Source organism: Choloepus didactylus, chromosome 4 (genome assembly GCF_015220235.1).
Source record: "Choloepus didactylus isolate mChoDid1 chromosome 4, mChoDid1.pri, whole genome shotgun sequence".
NCBI classification, from domain to species: Eukaryota; Metazoa; Chordata; class Mammalia; order Pilosa; family Megalonychidae; genus Choloepus; species Choloepus didactylus.
In genome coordinates, this window is record NC_051310.1 from 153,451,012 (window position 1) to 153,472,996 (window position 21,985).

A 21,985-nucleotide genomic window follows, 5' to 3' on the forward strand; every position below is an offset into this window, starting at 1 on the left:
GGAGGGAAAAGATTTTTTTTGGTCACAAAAAGCACTAACAACAAAGGAAAAGATCAATAAATTAAAATACTTTGAAATTAAAAACATCTATCCATCAAAATATATCTCTGAAAAGTAAAAGAGGAAGAAAAATTCCAATACTTATGTTCCAAATTATTTGTATCTGGAACGCCCATAGAACAATAAGAAAAAGATAGGAATCCTACTAGAAAAATAGGCAAAGCATTTCCAGAAGCATTTCTCAAAAGGAGATATCAAAATGGCCAATAAGCATAGAATATATTGATCAATTTCATTAGCTATTAGGGAAATGACAATTAAAACCACAATGAGATATCATTAGATAACACCAGAATATCTAATATTAAAAAGGCTGACAAAAGCAGATGTTTGTGAGAATAGGGAGAAAACAGAAGTATTATTCATTACTAAAGGGAATGTAAATGGGTACAACCATTTTGGAAAACTATTTGGCAGAATCTACTAAAGTTCATCATATCCATAATGTTTGATACAACAATTTCACTCCAGTGTATATAACTAAGAGTGTCCCGGCCCGCGGGACGATCAACGGAAGCTCCAAGTCCTGTGAAGGAAGAATGGTATGGGACAAGAGACATGAAGAATGACAGCAAGACAGGTTTCTGATCAAGCTGCAAAATTTTATTGAGGAGGCTGAGCATATATACTCTAGGGTAGGATGGGGGTGGCTAGTAAGGATGGGTGGCGATCTAGGATTGGCTGCTGCTGTTGCTAGGGTGGAAGGCAGATGTAGGGGGATTGGTGGTTGCTGTTGCTGAGGTGGAAGGTAGATGTATGGTTAGTACTTTTGGCGTGAACCGCTTCCGTAAAGAAGGCGGAGGGCAACCCAAGCTGTTGTTGCATCAGCCCTGGCGGCCATGTTTCCGGCATTGCTGAAAAGTGGACTTCATGCATGCTACCTTAATCGCCCACAACATCTCCTCCCTTTGTTTTTCAAAAGGATGGAGGAAGAATGCTGATTGAGCATTCTTTTGGCATTAACCTGCTGGGGGAAGTAGAGGCCTCATTCCCCAAGTTGTTTGTGGCTCTGTTTTTCTGGGGAGGGGGATTTGTGCAGAGCAAACCCCTATGCAAATGAGGCATACTTCTCAAGGAGCTCGAAAATGGCCTTTAATTGTTTTGGCCCTCCTTTGCAGTGCTTTGCCTTGCACCCAGCGGTACCAATCAAGGCACACGCTTGAAGCATATTTTCGAGTTATATGTTGCTCCCGTAGGAGGGGGCCTTTCACCCGTAAGGGTGGGTAGCAGTTAGTTAATCTGGATTTATACCTTGGTCAGCGAGGTGAAGCCGGTGATAGTGCACTTGAATAGGCTTGCCTAGGGCAGAATCAATTTGGTCCTTTACTAACTGTATTATTCTTTTTATGGCCCAAGGTGCAAAGGATATTATAAGGAGTATGGTTATTAAGGGGCCTAGTATAGGGAGGAGGTAAGGAAGGATTCCGTCGAACCCCCAGGAGGCACCTCCTTGGGTTTCCCGTTCATGTTTGCGGTTTGCAATTCCTTCCCTAAGTTTGGTCATGGAATCTCTAACTAAGCCAGAATGGTCAGCGTAAAAGCAACATTCCTCACCTAGTGCAGCACAAAGCCCTCCTTGCTTAAGGAAAAGTAGATCTAAGCCTCTCCTGTTTTGGAGAACAACCTCCGATAAAGATGTAAGGGATTTCTCAAGATGGGTGATGGAGGTTTCAATGCGGGCTAAATCTTCGTCTATAGCAGCTCTCAGGTGGGAGAAGCTTTGGCGTTGGAGAATGATAGAGGCGGTTCCGGTGCCTAGGCCAGCAATACCTAAAAGAGAGGCAATAGTGACAGCCGTGACAAGTTCTCTTTTGTTTCTTAGCATGGTTGGAGGCTGCGCGTCCCAGTGTTGATAAAGGTCTTTTTCTTCATGGAAGAGGACATGGGGTAGCACAGCCACTAAGAGGCACATTTCCTTTGTTTCAGTGAGGGCTCTTGCTGATACGCAAGGAGTAAGCCCCGTGGAAGAGCACAGCCATTTGGCCCCTATTGGGGGAATATAGAATTTACCTTGCAATGGAAAGGACGACTGTGCACAGACCTTTTTAAGGAGGGGGAAATGTTACCAATACAATGCCCAGAGTGAATAACGGATTGCATGGGGAGGCCAATTTTTGTTGTATTCCAAGGACATTGGGGAGGATTGTCTTCGTTAGAAATATTAAATGAGGTATTAAGGGCTACAGCGTCATAAAAAGGGGGGTTGACAGAGAAACATAGCCAACAACTGCGAGTAAGGTTAGGCTGGGAGGAGTTTAGGGAGAGAAAGGTGGCTTGGAGCACTGTCCAAAGCGAGTTATAGATTGGCTTAAGCTCTATGGAAGGGCTTGAGGGTGACGATGTTGAGTTGGTAGTAGAGGAAGAATTAGCTGAGATGGTGGTAGAGGAATAATTGGCGGGTTTGCGAGGAGGGGTAGTTGGGGGCGGGGGAGCGAGCACTACATTTGGCCCAATGGCGAATGGTTTTTGCTGTACCGCTTCCTTTTTTATTATGATAAGACTCCCTGGGTCGACTCCTTCCAAATAGACTCTGAAGCCCCAGGTTCGACCGATTAGCCAAGAGGGATCAGTAGGGAGCTGTACGGTGAGATTTAGTTTCTGACAATTATATTTATCATAATAAGGATTGATGGAATAGTCACGGGGCTTGCAGCCAAAAGGGGCCCATTTTAAAGTTAGGTAATGATCAGGGGCGTAAGGCTTCCAAGTAGTGGCTAAGGTTTCACACCCCCAGTATGCACAGTAGTATTGGTTGGGAGCATTGCAGTACTGTTTCCCAGGGTTTGAGGATGGGCACATGTAATATTGGGCTTGGTTAAGGCAAGGTGTGCCCTCTGGGAACAGGATTAGGTCACAGGTGTAAACAACAAAGGAAGGACGTCTTGCGGTAACGTGGGTTTGCACAATCTTGGAATCTTCCCATCGTGCCAAGGCCCATTTACAAGGCTGGTGGGGATTGGGACTGTGGATAGCGGTACCTGGGTCATTAAGCACACTCTGCAGGAGAAAATGTAAGGTGGCAACCTTAAATGGCAGTAGGCTTAACAAGGCCATACTAATAGGGGTTATAGGTTTCTTCTGTTAAGGAAAGCAAGCTAGGAGAGTGATGCACCCTACAACGCACAAGTACGTTATAGCAAGCAGGATTTTTTCTAACAGGTTCCAATGTTCTGGGGCAACAGCTGCCAATCCGGCTGCAAACAGCAAGGCCAGAAGACCAATTAGTAAGAGCCAATAGTTCATGTGGCCTCAGTGATGGGGCAAACCTGTAAGTTGGGCTTCCCTTGGTTGCCAGCTGTACGTAGGTTGGGCGTATTCTGGGCAGGCTACAGCAAAGTTGGCGACGTGCTGGAAGAAAAGAAAAAAAAAAAAAATTTTTTTCTCAGGGAGGGGTTTGTTCCCTGGAAAGGTTATTGTTAAAGGGAAAGGGGGATTTTGGGGCTTGTTTTGACAGTGGAGGATTAACACGTCTAATTAGTCTTTCTGGAAGCCAGCGAGGACCCTCTTTTTGTTGGTCATATATGCAAGCAGAGCCTCGTCCCCAGATGATAACGGGGTTGGGCCCGTTCCATTTTGATGTTGAGGGGTCACGCCACATAACGGTGGCTTGCTGCGTTTGTGTTTTGGGATGCCAGTGTCTATCAGCTGCAGCGTGCCCTTCATTATCCAAAGTTAGGAAGTTAAGAACAAAAAGAGCATGATGTAAAAGATCTCGGGGGTGTTGTTTTGTGAGATTGAGAGTGCTATTAGCTAGACGACACAGGGCATTTTTTAGGGTGCGATGTGCTCGTTCTACTACTCCTTGGCCCTGAGGGTTATATGGTATTCCTGTAGTATGCTTGATTTGTAATTGTTGACAGAAGGTTTGAAAATTTTTGCCAGTGTATCCAGGTCCATTGTCTGTTTTAATGAGCTTAGGCTGGCCTAAGATGGTGAAACAATGTAGTAAATGAGAGATAACATGTTTTGAAGCTTCTCCTGATTGTAGGCTAGCTTGAATGAATCCACTATATGTGTCAACACAAACATGAATATATTTGAGTTGCCCAAAACTGGCAAAGTGGGTGACATCCATTTGCCAGATTTCATTTGGGATGACTCCTTTCGGGTTGACTCCCAAGTGAGGGACTGGCAATTGGGTTACACAATTTTTGCAGGTTTTAACAATTTCCCTTGCTTGTTCTCTTGTAATATTGAATTTTAGGCAGAGAGTGTTTGCATTTAGGTGGTGTTGAGCATGGGCTTGGGAAGCTAAGGTTAGAGAATCACAGAGATTGGGGCATATTAACTGAGTGGCGGCGTCTGCTAGCGCATTGCCTTTTGCAAGAGGACCCGGTAGATTTTGGTGGGCATGGAGGTGCCCCACGAAGAAGGGGTGCTGTCATTTGAGAATTAGTTTTTGTAGCTGTGAGAATAAGGGGACTGCATTGGAGGAAGGTTTGATAAATGGAGTTGTCTCTAATAGCGGTATAGACTGGGCTATGTATGCGCTATCAGTGTATAAATTAAAAGGTTGGTTTTGAAGGTGGGAAAAAACCTGCAGGACTGCATAGAGCTCGACAAGTTGAGCTGAAGTATAGGGAGAGCGCACGGAAAATGCTTGATCCTGGATGATGTATGCTGCGGTCCCATTTGCTGAACCATCAGTAAAGACTAAGGTAGCAGAGTCTATGGGTTTTGCTTTAGTGACCTTCGGGAAGGTGAATTGATGGATTTTGGCGAACTGAATTAATGGATCGCCGGGGTAATGGTTATCGATATTGCCGGGAAACGAAGAGCATGCAATAGCCCACTCGTCGTCGGTTTGGGAGAGCCAATGGATTTGATCTTGAGTGTACGGGACGATAAGGGAATCGGGGTCTTTTCCAAACAATTGGCGACTAGTTTGTCGGCCTTTAATTATGAGGGCAGCTATAAGAGAAATGTATGGCGAGAGCACTTTTGATGCAGTAGCGGGGAGGTGAACCCAGAGCAATGGGTGGCCTCGCCCATTTGGCTGTTTTAAATTGGATTGCCAGAAAACCCCTGTAGGTGTGTGAGTTGTAGCAAGAATTATAAAGATTAAAGGTTGGTGGTAATTTATTTGATAGCAAGTTTGGCTTTGGATAGCTTGATTTATGATGGTAAGCGCTTGCATTGCCTCTGGAGTTACGCTTCGGGGAGAGGAGGGGTTTGCGTCTCCCTTTAAGATATTATTGAGCAGCAGAAGAGTTTCAGTGGGCAGTTTTAGGTAGGGGCGAAGCCATTGAATGTCCCCTAAAAGTTTTTGGAAGTCATTTAGTGTTAATAGATGGGAGGTTCGCAGTTGAATGTGGGGTGTTAAAACTTGCTAGTGCCAAAGCTTGAACCCCAGATAGGAAAAGGGGTCTGAAGTTTGCACCTTGTCAGGAGCTATTTGAAGACCTCTTGCTGTTAAATTTTTTAGAAGGTCTTGAAAACAAGAGTGTAAGTTGGACATGTTTGGACCTGCTAATAGGATATCATCCATGTAATGAAGGATGTAGATTTGTGGCCATAGATGCCTGATGGGGTTAACAGCGTCTGCAACAAACTTTTGGCATAAAGTTGGACTATTGGCCATACCTTGTGGCAGGACCTTCCATTGAAATCGGGGCATAGGGCCTTGAAAGTTGATCTGAGGAACACTAAAGGCGAAATGTTGCCTGTCTTCCGGGTGAAGCGGTATGGAAAAAAAACAATCCTTTAAATCTATAACTATTTTGTGGAAACCGATAGGGATAGCAACTGGCGAAGGGAGACCAGGTTGTAGCGCCCCCATGGGCACCATTGCTTTGTTCACAGCTCGTAAATCCTGTAACAGTCTCCACTTGCCTGACCTTTTTTTTATTACAAAAATGGGAGTGTTCCAAGGGGACTGAGTAGGCTCAATATGTCCGGCATTAAGTTGTTCCTGTACTAACTCTATAGCCGCTAGGGTTTTTTCCTGAGTCAGGGGCCATTGATCAACCCATACTGGTTCTATGGATTTCCAGGAGATTTTTTCAGCATGGGGTACAGGGATGTCAACGGCCATCAGGCTAAATTTTGGGAGAGCCCAAGTCCTGTTCTAGCTGTATTAGGTGTTATAGAGATGGGCTGTCTTATTCCTTGATTAGCTTTGCCTAGGCCTTTGCCAGGGAGAATGTTCATTTTGAGCATTTGAGCAGTAACTGTATCACTAGGGCTGCACATAAAAACTTTCATTTGAGTTAGGATATCTCTACTCCAGAGATTAACAGGGAGATGGGGGATAATATATGGTATAACTGTACCAGCGTTCCCTTCCTCATCCTCCCATTTTAGGGCTTGTGAACTTTGTAGAGGATTTGTGGCTTCGCCTATTCCTTGTAAGTGGGTGGCAGTGGCCGTGAGGGGCCAGGATTTTAGCCAGTGGTTTGAGGATATAACTGTGGAATCGGCCCCTGTGTCTAAGATTCCTTCAAATAGCTTGCCATTAAGTTTTAGTTTTAAGGTGGGCCGATTATGGGATATTGGTTGTGCCCAAAAAATGTTGGAGGATCTAGGGCCCTCTGTGGGGCGCTGGAGTTTTTTGAAGTTGGAGTTGACATGCTGAATGGGGAGTATTATAAGTTGTGCTATTCAAGTGCCAGAGGGAATAGGGATAATATTGTTTGAGGTGGCTACAATTATTTGTATTTCACCTTTAAAGTCATTATCTAGTACACCTGGGATGACTTGGACTCTGCGCAGGGTGACACTAGCTCTACCTAGAATGAGACCGAAGGTATTTGGGGGTAAAGGTCCATAGACTCCTGTAGGTATGAGGAGAGGGCTGGTTTCTGGGGTTAATATTGATTCGGAGGCGGTACAGAGGTCCATTCCTGCTCTCCCTGCTGTAGCTCTCCATAAGTCTGAGATATGGAGCGTGGTTTGTGGTTGGGAGCGCTACGACTGGGGATGGTTGAACAAACCGTATTGCCCCTGGGTTTGTTCTGATTGGGGCCTGGGGCCAGCCCCATTGTGAGTTTCCCTGGGGCTTAGGCTTAAGGGGTTGGCCATTAATGTCTGCGCGAGAGTGGCACTCAGATGCCCAATGGAACCCTTTTCTACAGCAGGGACAAATAGAGGGTGGCAATGGGGGTTTTTTAGAGATGGGTGAAGAGGAACTGGTTCTTGGCACGGGGCAATTTTTTGAAAAATGGCCAGGTTGCTTACAGTTATAGCATGTTGGGGGCTTAGTTTGTGCTGCAAAATTTTGAAGGGCGGCGCCAATGGCTATTCCAAGACTTTGAGTGGGCCCGATGCCAGAACAGAGTTTTATGTAATTATTAAGATTGGTATTGCGAAAGGGGCAGATTGCTGCTTGGCAGGCAGCATTGGCATTTTCATAGGCCAGGTGTTTAATGAAATCACTCTCGCTTTCGCTGGCCCCAAATAGACGCTCAGCCATGTTTTGCAGGTGGCTGAGGAAATCAGTATATGGTTCATCGGGTCCCTGTCTTAATTTAGCAAGAGAGGCAGTGGCAGCACCCTTTTGTGGAAGTTTTTTCCATGCTCTAAGCGCGGCCGTTTGTATTTGTGCTAGGAGGCCTGGGGGGAATTGAGCTTGCTTGTCATTTCGATGGTAGGGGCTTTGACCTAAAAATTTGTTTAATGTCCATTTTTTAGAGGTGGCTTTACGGGCATTACGAGTGGCATACCTTTTGCAGTGCTCTTCATAATCAGATTTCCATAACAGGAAATCGCCGCCAGACAAGGCAGCTCTGGCTAATTGGGACCAATCGTTAGGAGTGAGTTTCTTTTCACTGAGGCTTTCTAATAAGGTGAGCGTGAAGGGGGCGGCAGCGCCATAATCATTCACTGCCTTTTTTAATTTTTCTAAATATTTTAAACTGAGTTTTTTATATTTAGCTGTTGAGGTAGTACTAACTTCCTCTTGCTCTTCTTCGTCAGAACTGGGGGGGTTTAATTGTTCCTCTTCCTCACTTTCGCTACTAGAAGCGCCATTTTGGGAGCTAGCGGCGCCATGTTGGGTGTCAGCGGAAGGGTTTTGGGTCTGACTACATGTAACTGGAAAGGCGTAGGTGTGGTGAGTGCAATGGGGACGTGGTGAGTGGGCATTTTCCGGGAGTGCAAGGGCAGCAATGCTTTGAGTTGCCGACCGGAGGTCGGCGAGCAATTTGGCAGCTCGCAGCCGCTCTTGATTAAAGGTTTCTTTAAAATTATCAGCGTGTAGCCAGAGATTTTCTGTGGCCTCTTCTAAAGCATGGAACTGAGGCAGAGACGTGACTGGATAAAAACGAGGGCATGGATTGGGAAAATCAGGATTATAAGGGGGTGGCTGAAACAGGGGAAGGGAATTGGTCTCAAAAGAGGAAGAGATTTTAGCCTCCAGTTTAGCCTCCGGGTTTTCCAAAAGGGGAGAGATTTTAGCCTCTGGTTCAATTTCGGGCTGATCGGGTGATGGACTGGCCTGACTGGTTGGGGTATTTGGCCTACTTTTGTTGGGGTCTTTGTTTAGGGGGTTTTCAGGCATATTAATAATTACTGAGCTGCATGCTGAAGCAAGACGAGAGTGTTCCCTTAAAGCTTCCTCTCCTCTTTTGCAGAGTTTTTGAATGTCTAGGGCAGAAGAATGGACTCTTAGGATTTCATCAATTAGGTTCCAATAAGAAAAGGCAGTAACCGGGACCTTTTCAGGACCAAAGGTTCTGAAGTAGTCTTTTAGACAATCTCCGACTCTTAGCCAACACTGGTGGTCTATAGTACCTTCTTGAGGGAACCAAGGGCAGGTTTTTAGCAGAAAATCAAAGAAGCACGTGAGATCCTTTTTATTAACTCTAGTTCCCCGTGTCTTGAGCGATTGTTTGACCTGACTAACATATAATTCGTGTTGGGAAGTTGCTTGTCCCATGGTGGGGACGGGGGGCCTACCTTTTTCTTCTCCTTTTCGCCGGCGCTGGTTGACTGCTGAACGGATCTGTCTCACGAGCGAGTTCCTTCGTGGCGATCCCAGGTGCGGTGAGTGTGAGAGCTCTCTTCTTAAGCGCGGCGTTCTATCCTTCACAAGGCTCGAGCCCCACGTTGGGCGCCAGTTGTCCCAGCCCGCGGGACGACCAACGGAAGCTCCAAGTCCTGTGAAGGAAGAATGGTATGGGACAAGAGACACGAAGAATGACAGCAAGACAGGTTTCTGATCAAGCTGCAAAATTTTATTGAGGAGGCTGAGCATATATACTCTAGGGTAGGATGGGAGTGGCTAGTAAGGACGGGTGGAGATCTAGGATTGGCTGCTGCTGTTGCTAGGGTGGAAGGCAGATGTAAGGGGATTGGCGGTTGCTGTTGCTGGGGTGGAAGGCAGATGTATGGTTAGTACTTTTGGCGCGAACCGCTTCCGTAAAGAAGGCAGAGGGCAACCCAAGCTGTTGTTGCATCAGCCCTGGCGGCCATGTTTCCGGCATTGCTGAAAAGTGGACTTCATGCAGGCTACCTTAATCACCCACAACATAAGAGAAGTTAGTGTGTATGTCCAAAAAAATAGACATACGAAAGATTATCAATCATACTTTATTTCTAATAGTCAAAAACTGGAAATAGCCCAAATATTTATCAATATAAGAATGGATAAATAATTTTTGGCCTGTTTATACAATAGAATACAAAATAGCTATAAGAAAGAAACTACTGATATGTGCAAACACATAGATGAATATCAAAGATACTGTGTTGCATGAAAGAAGGCAACACAAATTTGTAAGTACCAGACCTAATCAGTGTTGAAGGAGATAAGAACATTGATTAACTTAAGATAGTATATGGTATTCTGGGATGGGGCATGAGAGAATCTTATGAGGTACTAGAAATATTCTGTATCCTGAATCAGGTGCTAGTTACCCAGATCTATACAAAATCTTTTTAAAAAATCATTGTGTCCACTTAATATTATGCACTTTCTTTCATCAATCATAACAAATTTACCACAAGGAGGTATATGGGAATCCTGTATTTTATACATGATTTTTCTGTAAACCCAAAATATGAAATAAATAGACAGACAGATAGATAGATAGATAGATAGATAGATAGATAGATAGATAGATAAACGATTAGTGCACTTATTCCCTTTACTCTACATAAGTTATCCCTCAAAATAAACAAACACACAAAAGCCTGGTATTTGCCATTTAATTATTTTATGCTCACTATATAGGAAAGGATGGTCTCCATCTCCCATGGGCCAAAAATTCCATCAGGACCCACTGAGCCATGATTGGCCTCCAACACTGTAAAATAAAAATAGTGGTGATCATGACAATTTGTTCTGCTTCTGGTGTCCCCAGCTAACACTGTTCTTGGGTCAGAGAGCTTGACCCACAAAAGCAAACAGATTGGAAACAGGAAACGTGCCTTAAACAAATATTCCCATACTCTGCATCAGCACTGTGGGCCTGAAACCTGGTCAGATACATTTAATGATATGTGTCCAGGTGGCTTGAGTTTTCCTACGGCAATGGACAAACCCAATTTCATTTTCTTCTCTTTTAAAACCAAGGAAGCTTCAATTAGAAACAAAACTGATTTGCCTTTGACCTAACCTACCCTGCCAGAACTATTCACACTATCAGTGTCATTAGCCTTGAAAATGAGAGGACATATATACTGAGCCTTCAAACAGAGTTTAACCTGAGACTAGAATTATTTTAGTATACATTTTCTTTCAGATAATCAATTTCCTTTATGGAGCCCTTTCTATCAGGATAATTTCTGTCAATCAGATTTTGTAGGTATATCAGTAATCATCCAGCAACATTCAGAAACTTATGTATTTTTTAAATCATTTTAAAATCAAAGAACTTTAAATTGTTTATATATAATACATGTATACAATAGTATTTTAGCCTTGGTTCTTTACAGTGACATAAAATTATTAATGCCCAAAAGATACTTAATGAAGTTGCTTGACTATAATAAAAAACTGATTAGTAGTTTCCCAAAATTATTTATCAACATTTATTATATATTTGAGGAAAATAATTATAAATTAATATTTTTCATTAATTAACAAGCAAAAATGCAGGACAGCTACTTTTCTAAAGCCCTTTCTAAAACTGTCATCACATGTTTTGCTGAAAAGTAACTGTTTGGAAAATTGAAAAACATTTATTAGAAAAGTAATAGCAAAAACCTATATAATGTTTTCTAAGAGATATAAACATGTTGCCACAACTTTATTAATCTAAAATTATCTCATTCTATTGAGGCTATTTATACAAAAAGATATGGCAAATTCAATATTTATATACAACACATTAAATAGTACAATGATACTTTCCATCTATAGAAATCTCCAGACATTTTAAATAGAATAACTATTTAATGTCATGAAAAGTAATTTTGTCTTAAGGAAGGTAATCTTCATAAAAAGGATGAAATTAGCTATTAGATTCAACTTACATATCTATATTATATAAAGGAAATTTATAGATAAAAGTACTCACTAGTTTCAAATGAAATAAAAACCTTGCTTCAATTATGTTTCAGAGATCTGGATAAATATATTTATACTCATACAGAGTCTCAAGGTCATAAAATTAGAAGTGTATAAAGTAAAATAAATATCTAAAACCTGGAAATAAAGATAATCCGCCTATTGTGTTAGATATAAAAAAGAAATATGTGTTCTAGAAGGGGCAAAAAAAACAAAACAAAACAAAACTCAAACTGATGATCTTAAGCTCTGGGGAGATTGTGGGTAATGCCGCCCTGCTCCAGGAATGCAAGTAAATAAATTAACTAAAATAAAATTATAACTACTGATTTTCAGGATAGTTATCATTGTCCTCATTGTTCATTTCTTCATTTATGCATTCACTGAACATTTATTGGAAACCTACATTATCCCAGGCTCAGTGCTAACACTGGATTTATGCTAATAAATAAAGCAGAGGCTTTGCCTTCATGGACCTCAGAAATCGAGAGGACAGAAAATGAACAAACTGCTTGTTTTTAAGTGTGATCGGCATTACCTCTATGGATAGGAATTTGTCAAAATCTATCAAAATTTACAACTGTATATTCCTTTGATACAGCAAATTCCTCTTCTAGGATATTTACTCTACAGATACTCTGCTGCATGTGTTAAATCATATATGTACAAAAACATGTATGGCAACACTGTTTGCAACTGCAGAAAATTAGGACAAAAAGCTCAATATCCTTTAATGGGGAAATGCTTAAATAAATTACTCATCATCTCCATACATTGGCATACTACAGAGCCATTTTTTAAAAAATGAGACAATGGGCACAAAAACATTTTTCAGGTGACAAAAATACCTTTATATATGCCCTTGATCTGATGGATTTTCATCTTGGGTGCATATTAAAAAATCACCTGAGGAACATTTTAAAAAGCTGATGCTCAGGCCCCACCCCAGAGATTGTTCTTGAGTTGATAATGTGTGTGGCTTGTTGTGAAAGGTCCAAAGTAATACTAACTTGCAGCCTGGGTGAGAACTTCTGAAGATTTCTCGACTTCTTGCTCTGCCTTCAGCACTGAGCCATCTTCTGCTCCCTGCAGCTTCCTGTCCTGAGCTAAGGGCCAGGTCTCTTTATCTCCTCTCCCCAACCCCACCCCAATTTTCCCAGCAAAGAAATATAGAAAAATTTCACTAGGTAATAAAAAGAATCCAAATTAAAACAAAAATGGACACCAAAAAAAAAAGGGATAATTATTTTAAAATGACAAATTAACAGTTTTATTTTCCTTTATGATAATACCCACATGGGCCAAAATAGGTATTCTCATGAATTATTTTGAGGAATATAAATTGGTAGAATTAGTTTGGAAAACAAATTGGAAATATGAATCAACAGTTTTAAAAGTGAATTCTACTACTAAAAAGCTGGCATAAGGAAATTATCATAGGGAAAGAAAACTATGAAGGATCATGTTCAAACTATTAACTAGAATTACAATATCGTCAAACAATTTCAGTTGCTAGGTTCATGGCACACATTATAAATTTTACAGCTGTGAACAAAATGAAATTTTGGGAAAGGATCCACTAACGTGGGAAAATGCCCGTATTCTGACATGGAGTAACGAGAGCAAGATACAATATTGTGCACGTGGAGCGGCATTTTACTCAGAGGTTGGGATCGGAATTAAATATATAATATGAAAATTGTGTATGGTCAAAGTTATCCTTAAAAGTACCTTAAGTTACCCAGAAAGTGTACTTATACATGGTTTTGTATATTCAATCCTATATAGTAATATGTCTACATACAAGTAGTATATATGAACAAGTATGTAGTATTCATGTGTGACTTTATACCCCCAATGACATTCAGTTCAAAGAGATTCCCAAACTGTCAAGAAGTGTCAAGAAATGACTTAGACCAAAGGAACAGCAGGTTAACATTTTTCTTCTCACAACTCAATACAAGGCATATTATTAAAAAATAATAATTGTTGAGTGCTTATATGTACCACATGTTGTGCTTTATTCTATTTAACTTATTTAATCCTTGCAACAATGCAAAGAAGTATATTCTACGAAAATCATCATCTCTGCTTTACAGATGAGAAAACTGAGGCATAGATTTTTAAACTTCCTAAAATTGGTCAGCTAGTAAATAGTGGAGCTAAGTTTCAAATTCAGATAGTCCAACTCCAAAGCTGTACTCTTAGCCTCTATGCTGTATAGCTGCCTCTCATTCAGTGGAGTTGTGTACAGATCACCCAAACAATAACTACATTCTCTTTCTCTCTCTCTCTCTCTGTCTCTGTCTCTCCCTGTCAAATACATATACCTGAATTTGTGTACATTAAATGTCTGTTTGAGGTGACACCACTATATACAGAATTATTGCAGCCATGACAGCCTGTATCCACCCAAAAAATAAAAAAACTGAAAATATATACAGAAAAAAAATGTCTTGGAGGAATGTGCAGATATGTTAAAATTTATAGATTTGGGTAGAGAAATTATAAGTGATTGTTTCTTATTTCCATTTTCTATGTATTTTCTAAAAAATTCATATTAGGAAGTTTCCTTTTTAAGAAAAATGTTCTAGCTTTTCTCTCAGTTCCTCTAAAAGGGATTTTTATCCTGTTCTATACATACCTGTTTTATACATACCATTTTCTACATGTCCCCAGTATACTGCCTGCAATATATCCTCTTTTTGGTTCAAAATGTATTTATCTTTCCAATAATGGCATTGTCATACCCTTCTCTTTTTCTCTCTTCATGCGTAAACAGACACACACACACATGCACACACACACACTCCCAATCCCATTGGTCCTAACAAAATTTTAGAGTGTTTTAAATTAACTGGAAGGGTATACACCCATCTTATGATAGTAAACTGCACAAGAGGAATCAGGCTGTGAGGAGCTGTCTGTAACACCTTATTTCTTAATTTTTTAAGCAGGAATTACAATCTCTTCCTCTGACTAGAAAGACAGCAGCCCACCACTCCCACTGCAACAACCACAAAATCCATAAAAATTTGAATCACCATATTTGTAAAGACATTGGTGAGTTCTAGAAGTGATGAGTGTTAAATAAATTGGAAATCCTAGGGTGGGGAACCCATTCAAGATGATCTGATGAATGCCAGCCACTTTCTTCCCTAGGGGCATCTGCTGACTCTGGTAGTGGACCATAGACCAGAGTTGGCTACGCAAATGGACTCTTATCGACAGGAAAAAAAAAGTAACAAGGCCATTGCCAGTTGAACAAAGTTGGCAAGGCATATTGTAAAATTGAGAAGTCCCAAACGTTGTTGGGCCCTGATTTAGTTTCCTAGGCTGCTCAAGCAAATACCATGAAATGGGTCAAGTTAAACAATGGATATTTATTTGTTCATGGTTTTGAGGCTAAAAGAAAGTCCAAATCAAGGTGTCATCAAGGCAATGCTTTTTTCCCTAAGACTGGAATGCTGGGGCTGGCTACTGGGGATCATTGTTTCTTATTTTGTCACATGGCAAGGCACATGGCAGTGTCTCTGGATCTCTCCCTTCTCTTCTGGATTCTGTCAATGTTCAGTTTCTGGTTGCTCTGTCTGTGGATTTCTCTGAGTCTGAATTTCATTCCACTTACAAAGGACACTAATAATAGGATTAAGACCTATCCTGATTGAGGTGGGTCACACCTTAACCGAAGTAGCCTCATCAAAAGGTCCTAGGTACAGTGGGTTCACACCCACAGGAATGGATTAAGTTTAAGAATACGTTTTTCTGGAGTACATAGAGCTCCAAATCACCACAATCCATCCTCCCCCCAACAAAAAAAAAAAAAAAAAAAACCATTTGCTGAATCCTAGGAGGCTCAGAAACTGGACCAAGGGCTTCTAAAGAGCCTACTGAAAACCCTTTGCAACACTGCAGCATTTTGGAGACCAAATTCAAACATAGGGAGGGGGCTGCCTCAATCATTCAGCCCAATCTCCACTTCCACACATTTTCCAGATTTCGAAGTTCTATGGAAATCCACACAAACATTTCACCATTGCCTTTTTAAGACATTCTTTCTGCCTTTTCTCTGGGGCCCAATTTACCCTAAACTCTAGGAATACTGGGGTAGAAGAAAGGATGCTGCACCAAGGACTCTTGAGAGAATTACAAAGCAGCCCAAGGGGGACTGAAGATGTCACAATAATCTCCAAAATGCAACTTTAATTGTGCCCCTTGAGAGTCTCAACAAATACTCCCTTACCCTTCCTTCATCTATACCCCCTTTTTGAAATCTCCTCATGAGGTTCATACTCCAGTGCTTTCAGCTACTCTACAGCAAAAGTAACTAATATATAATGCTCACCAAAGAAACTGTCTCAGTTCAGACAGAGAGGTAAAAGGTCTGGATGTCTAGGGGTGACTGAGGTCTATTATGTGGCCCTTGAAGAAAATACCAACCTGTCGATTGAGGCCCACACCACAAGGGCTGATTATAGGGCTGTGCTTCTTTCCACAAGAGAAGTACTCTATTGCTGTAACTGTTGCCTTTGAGCTCCTCAGGAAGGCAGGACGAGAGTATCTGCAGTTGGCTTTGTATATTCTAGGACTCTCAGGGTTCAGATCCTCAGGTTTTGATTCCATGGAAGGAAGAGGCATTAATTAAGAGATATAGACTCTGCTCCCAGCTCTGTACACATTTAGCAAGATCATGAAGGGTAAGTAACTTTTCTCCCTATCTCACCTCCACTGGATTTTTCTAAGACATTCACACATGGATGTCAGGTCCAGTGGAACATTTTTAATAATGATATATTTTATATACTTTTGTGGGTTTTGTGTTTCATCAGGAATATCTCCAAAAAGATAACAAGTTATGCGATAATGAGCTGCTCACTCCAGTGCTCAGCTACCCAGATATCCCTCAGCTTAGCAATCCCTTAAACTGTCTTGCCTCATAATGCACAAAGATATGTTTCATTATTCACAAATAAGATAAATTACATACTTTGGTATTAGAAGACTCTTTAGTGTGGTGCTTAATAACTCACTTTCTACAATGTCCCAGTTAAATACAACTTATTCCAATTTACCTTTATGCACATCCCAGGTAATGTCCTTCCTTTAATCATTTATTTTCTTCATCTTGAATTGTGAACATGACTGTGCTTTTAAATCTTCTTCCTTTATATCAGATATAGCTGTATGTCTTTAAATGCCAGAATATAACAGAAGGTTGGTAAAATAAATCTGAGTAATTAGAGAGCCAGCTGTCCATAGCTTTGCTGTGTGATACCATGGATCTTTTCGTTTGGTCTGTTAGATTCACTTAAATTCATTATTTTTCATTTAAATTTAAAAGTGATTATGATAAATATTATTATCCCAGTTACTATGTAATTCATAATACTATGAATTCATAATACATAGTTGCTATGTAATTCATAATACTGTTAGTACTAGTATTATTAACAATAACAGCTATGATTTTTTTAGGTCCTAGTATATACCAGGCATTGGCTTAAGCATTTGTATTCAACACTATTTTCACCAGAGCTCTGCAGGTAAGTGATAACTTGTCTACAGGTACACAGTATGTCATACAGTGTTTGAACCCAAATCAATTTGACTTCCTTATTTCTTTTCCTTTAATATGTGATACAACAGGAGTAGTAAGTTAAGTGTTACTGGATTGAATCAATCAGTTGTGAACCTGACCAGGCTCTGGTATGTCACCTCATAGATTGACAGAGTGGGTATTCTCTTTCTTCTCACAAAACCATATGCTTTCCTCCTACCACTACATTCTCATTTCCTCCTAAAGAGCAGTCCTTTTTTTTTTTTTTTTTTTTTTTTAAGGAAAGAATTTACTTTGATCCCTTATGGGCTCTACACAGACTTGAGGAACATTTGGGAGAGTAAATCAACAGGATTTGTTGATTGATTGCATATGGAAAGTGACAGAATTAAAATGACTTTCAAGTTTATGGCTTTAGCAAAAGTTAAATGGATTGGTAAGTGGAGAATGGAGCCACTCACCAAAAAGCAAGTACAGAAGGGAAAAACCTTACCAAGGAAAAGGAGAGTAAGCACTGAGCAGAATGGGAATAGAGAGTTGAAAATACGAAAGGGAATAAATGACTGGAGAGATTTACATTTTGAGTGGGCACTCAAGGATGACAGAGATATGTAGAAAGTGCTATGGAAATACTAAACAGGGAAGTTATCTTATCTGTAATAGGGCTTTCCTTCACTAGCTTCAGTGTATGACAGGTATCAAAAGGATATCTAAAATCTTCACCATCAAACTATAGGGCACTCTATATTGTATAATCTAATAATTTTAGTCATTAAAAGTTCACTTTATGGGTCAAGTAAACTAAGGTATATGTTAGTTATGTTACAGAGCTGATTATAATAGCAAAACATTGAGAACAATCTAAATACACCACTAGGGATTGGTTAAATCTATAGACAATGCAGCCACTGAGTAGATTTTTACTTTTTATTAGAGAAGTTGTAGACTTACAAAAAATCACATATGAAGTACAGAGTTCCCATATACTACCCTATTATTGACACCCTGCATTAGTATGGTATATTTGTTATAACTGATGAAAGAACATTTTTATAATTGTACTATTAGCTATAATCCATTATTTAAAATAGGGCTCACTGTGTTGTACAGTCCTATGTTTTTTTTTTCTTAATCTTTATCCAGTTACATATATACAACCTAAAATTTCCCCTCTTAACCACATTCAAATATACAATTTAGTAATGTTAATTACATTCACATGTTGTGCTACCCTCACAATGCAGCCACTGAATTGTTTGGGGAGGTGGTTATGTTTTTGATATGGAAAGAAGATAAAAATATGCTAACAAAACTGATTATAAAACAGTATATTTTGAAAAATCCTATTTTTTTTTAAGAAGAGAGGAAAGCAATACTACAAAGAGTTAAAAGTTTTTTCTAGGAGGTGGGATTATTTTTATTTTTATTTTGTCAGTTTCTGTATTTCTGAAGTTCTTAATTATTGAAAAAAGCTTTCTATTTTGGAAAAGTAAATTTTAATTATTTAACATTTATAAGCTGAAATAAAGCATAAGGATTTTAGATTATTTGAATTTGGTACTGAATAACAATATTAATAAATATCCTTGAATTGGAAAAGGCTTGTTGAATATTTTTCTACATATATGTTTTGTGCATCAACCAAAATGAAGGACAATAAAATATCATTTGTGCTAAGCAAGAAGAATTGACCTTTAGCAACATTTAGAGATATATTATCTTTACTTACTTGTTGGGTTTGTTGTTTGTTTGTTTTTTTTGTTTTTTTTTTGTTGTTGTTTTTTTGATAATCAACCTTTCTGAGTTATTAAGATTCTGAGTTTCCTGCAGGTAGGGTTGCGGTCAAGAATGTGGAAACCTATCATCAACAATATATGGAGAGCACAAAAATGAATCCTTATAAGTAGAGGAACCAAATATTTTGACACAAATTATTTGTTTTTAATGAGAGATTTATGATAAAACGATTTAAAATTGCATTTGTTTAGGGTAGTGGAGATTCAATTCGCAAATTACAATATTTAAAATAAAACTTGAAGTAAAGTCAATTCAAGGAATATTCCAGGTTAACTATTAACTCTGTACTCTCCAGAAAAAAATATTACTATGACTCTCATTTTGGTTTCTGTGCTGAAACTTATAATTCATTCATATGTTATGAGAAAATTATGATGTGAAACAAACCAGAGAAACAAATTAATAATGTTCATTCCCAGCTCTACAATGTCAAAGTAGATCACATGCTTTCCATTTGGTGAAAGATATTAAAAAAAGAAAGTAGTCCTAATTCTTAACCAAAAAATTAACTCAGTAAAAAAAGCTGTTCTATCAGAAATAAATAACAATGGATGGGAAAAAGAAATACAAACTGAAAACCACTTTGCTGCCTTTCATGTAAGTGAGAGAGAGTGATGCTTTTGAGCTTTCAAACTTTCAAAGGGAGGAAGGGATTTTTTTTTTAATCTAACCATTGGTATATTTGTATATATCTAAGTAAAATAAAGATTCTATTGTTATGAATCCAATTTTATTGAAATTTAGGATCCCTAAGATCATTGATTGGTAGTGTTTAAATAAGAGCTAGGGCGGGTTATTCCAAACTAATTGACAAATGGCTAAATAAGAACCTTGCTACATTTCTTATAGGTTTCTCAGGAAGCCAAACAACTTGCAAACTGGTGTTCTCTGTCTTCTCTGCAGCCCTGGCATTTGTGAACACTTCAGAGACAAGTGCTGTGACTGAGTTTATCCTCCTTGGCTTTCCCGGTTGTCAGGAGATGCAAATTTTCCTCTTCTCACTGTTCCTTGGGGTCTATATATTTACTATCATGGGAAATGGGACCATTGCCTGTGCTGTGAAGTGGGACCAACGGCTCCATACACCAATGTATATTCTCCTAGGGAATTTTGCTTTCCTTGAAATCTGGTACATTACCACCAGTGTGCCTGGTATGCTGGTCAATTTCCTATCAGAGACAAAAACCATCTCTTTTGTTGCCTGTTTCCTCCAGTTCTATTTTTTTACTTCTCTTGGCACAACTGAAGTGTATTTCCTCTGCATCATGGCCTATGATCGGTACCTTGCTATCTGCCACCCATTGCACTACCCAACTGTCATGACCCCACGACTCTGCTATTTCTTGATGTCTCTTTGCTGGGTGTTTGGGTTCCTTAGTTACTCTGTCTCCACTGTGCAACTCTCTCAATTGCCTTTCTGTGGTCCCAATGTCATCAATCACTTTATGTGTGACATGGATCCACTGACGGCTCTGTCCTGTGCCCCAGCTCCTATTACTGAGATCATCTTCTATACCCTGAGCTCCCTCATTATCATCCTCACTCTTCTGTACATCCTTGGATCCTATACCCTTCTACTGATAGCTGTGTTAAAAGTCCCTTCAGCAGCTAGCCGGACGAAGGCCTTTTCCACCTGTGGATCACATCTGACAGTGGTGTGTTTATTCTTTGGAGCCCTCTTAGCAATGTATGCAAGCCCCACATCTGATAACCCAGCTGCATTTCAGAAGATTATGACTTTGTTCTATTCTGTGGTGACTCCCTTCTTAAACCCCTTGGTTTACAGCTTACGAAACAAGGACATGAAGGCTGCATTGAAGAAACTTTTGAGGATAGAATGAGCATCAAGTTTTCTACATAAGACCACGTAGAACACTGTCCATATGTAAAGGATCAATTAAGGAAGACTTGACTTTCTGCTGCTATTTCACCAATACACACTTTAAAGAACTATTTTCTTAGTGGAGTCCTTCATTGTTCTATTCTTCAACTAATCTGGCAGAGCTAAACCATAATCAATTCATGATACATTTCAAATGTAAAATTACATTTTCAACATGAGTAACTCCAGTAGATAATGATATGAGGACATTAAATCTGAGATATCTTACACTGTGTTAGTTTTTATTACTTAGGGATAGGAGTCAAAAGTAGAAGAAAAGAAGTTATCCCAGGTCATTGGTGTACTCAAGACACTGGTGTATTCAAAATATTTCTTAAGATAATCCAATATTTTAAAAAGTGAATAAAAATTGAATTTAAATGCCTAATGGATACAAACCTAAAGAATTCAGTAACAAAAAACTTTCTTTTATCCCCTGCCTCTTTATGGTTAAAAGTTTTCCAAACCAGGGACAGACTAAACGTTTCATGATTACACAAGTGATATGTAAGCAAATATATATATATATATATATATATGTATCTCAGATAAAATAGTAGTCATTCTTTCATTCAACAAGTCTTTATTGAGCACCTACTATATTCTAGTCCTTCTAGACACTAGAGAAACACTGTAACCAAAACACTTTAGAACCACTACCCATATGAAGTATACATTGCAGTAGGGAAAGACAGAAAATAAACAAATAAGTAAATATATATAGCATATCTGAGAGTTTAAGTGCCAGGGAAAAGGGGGAAAGAGGATAGGAAGTGTAGTGGGGAGAGCTAAAATTGTAAATAGGGTAATCAGGAAAATACACACTGAGAAGGCAGCATTTAAGCAAAAACATGAAGGAGGGAGTGATTCATGTAGACATCTGAGGGGAGGGCATTCCAAGCAGAAGGAATCTAAAAGACCCTGAGGCAGGAGTGTGTTCAAGTAAGAGCAAGGAGGTTGAGCTGGCCAAAGTAGAAAGGATAAGGGGGAGAGTATTGGAAATAAAGTCAAAGAGAGTGAAGAAGGGGCTAGATTGTACAGGGCCTTGTAAGTCACTTGTAAAAACTATTTCTGCATGAGACTGGAAGCCTTTGAAGGGGGTTGAGCATATTACTGTAATCATATCTACACTATACAAGATACAACCTCTGGCTGTGTTCTCAAGAACAGACCGAAGGTAGACAACGGCTGAAGCCAAAGACCAGTTAGGAAGTTACTGTGGAATTGATTCCAAAATGGA

The 21,985-nt window shown here is 39.6% G+C and overlaps 1 protein-coding gene and 1 long non-coding RNA gene across 2 annotated transcripts; one reads left to right on the top strand and one right to left on the bottom strand.

The window, feature by feature from the left end:
• Positions 1-1,670: 1,670 nt before the first annotated feature.
• On the bottom strand, positions 1,671-9,077 carry LOC119533471. The gene is made up of 3 exons (XR_005216635.1): positions 8,956-9,077; positions 3,327-3,408; positions 1,671-1,830 (listed from the first exon to the last, which is right to left on the bottom strand). It is a non-coding gene; the product is annotated as an uncharacterized LOC119533471 (long non-coding RNA).
• A 7,122-nt stretch (positions 9,078-16,199) lies between these two features.
• Positions 16,200-20,704, top strand: LOC119532929 (olfactory receptor 11H4-like). Its single transcript, XM_037835162.1, has 2 exons — positions 16,200-16,206; positions 19,767-20,704. The coding sequence occupies exons 1-2, from the start codon at positions 16,200-16,202 to the stop codon at positions 20,702-20,704; spliced, it is 945 nt and encodes a 314-aa protein (XP_037691090.1).
• The last annotated feature ends 1,281 nt before the right edge of the window (positions 20,705-21,985 follow it).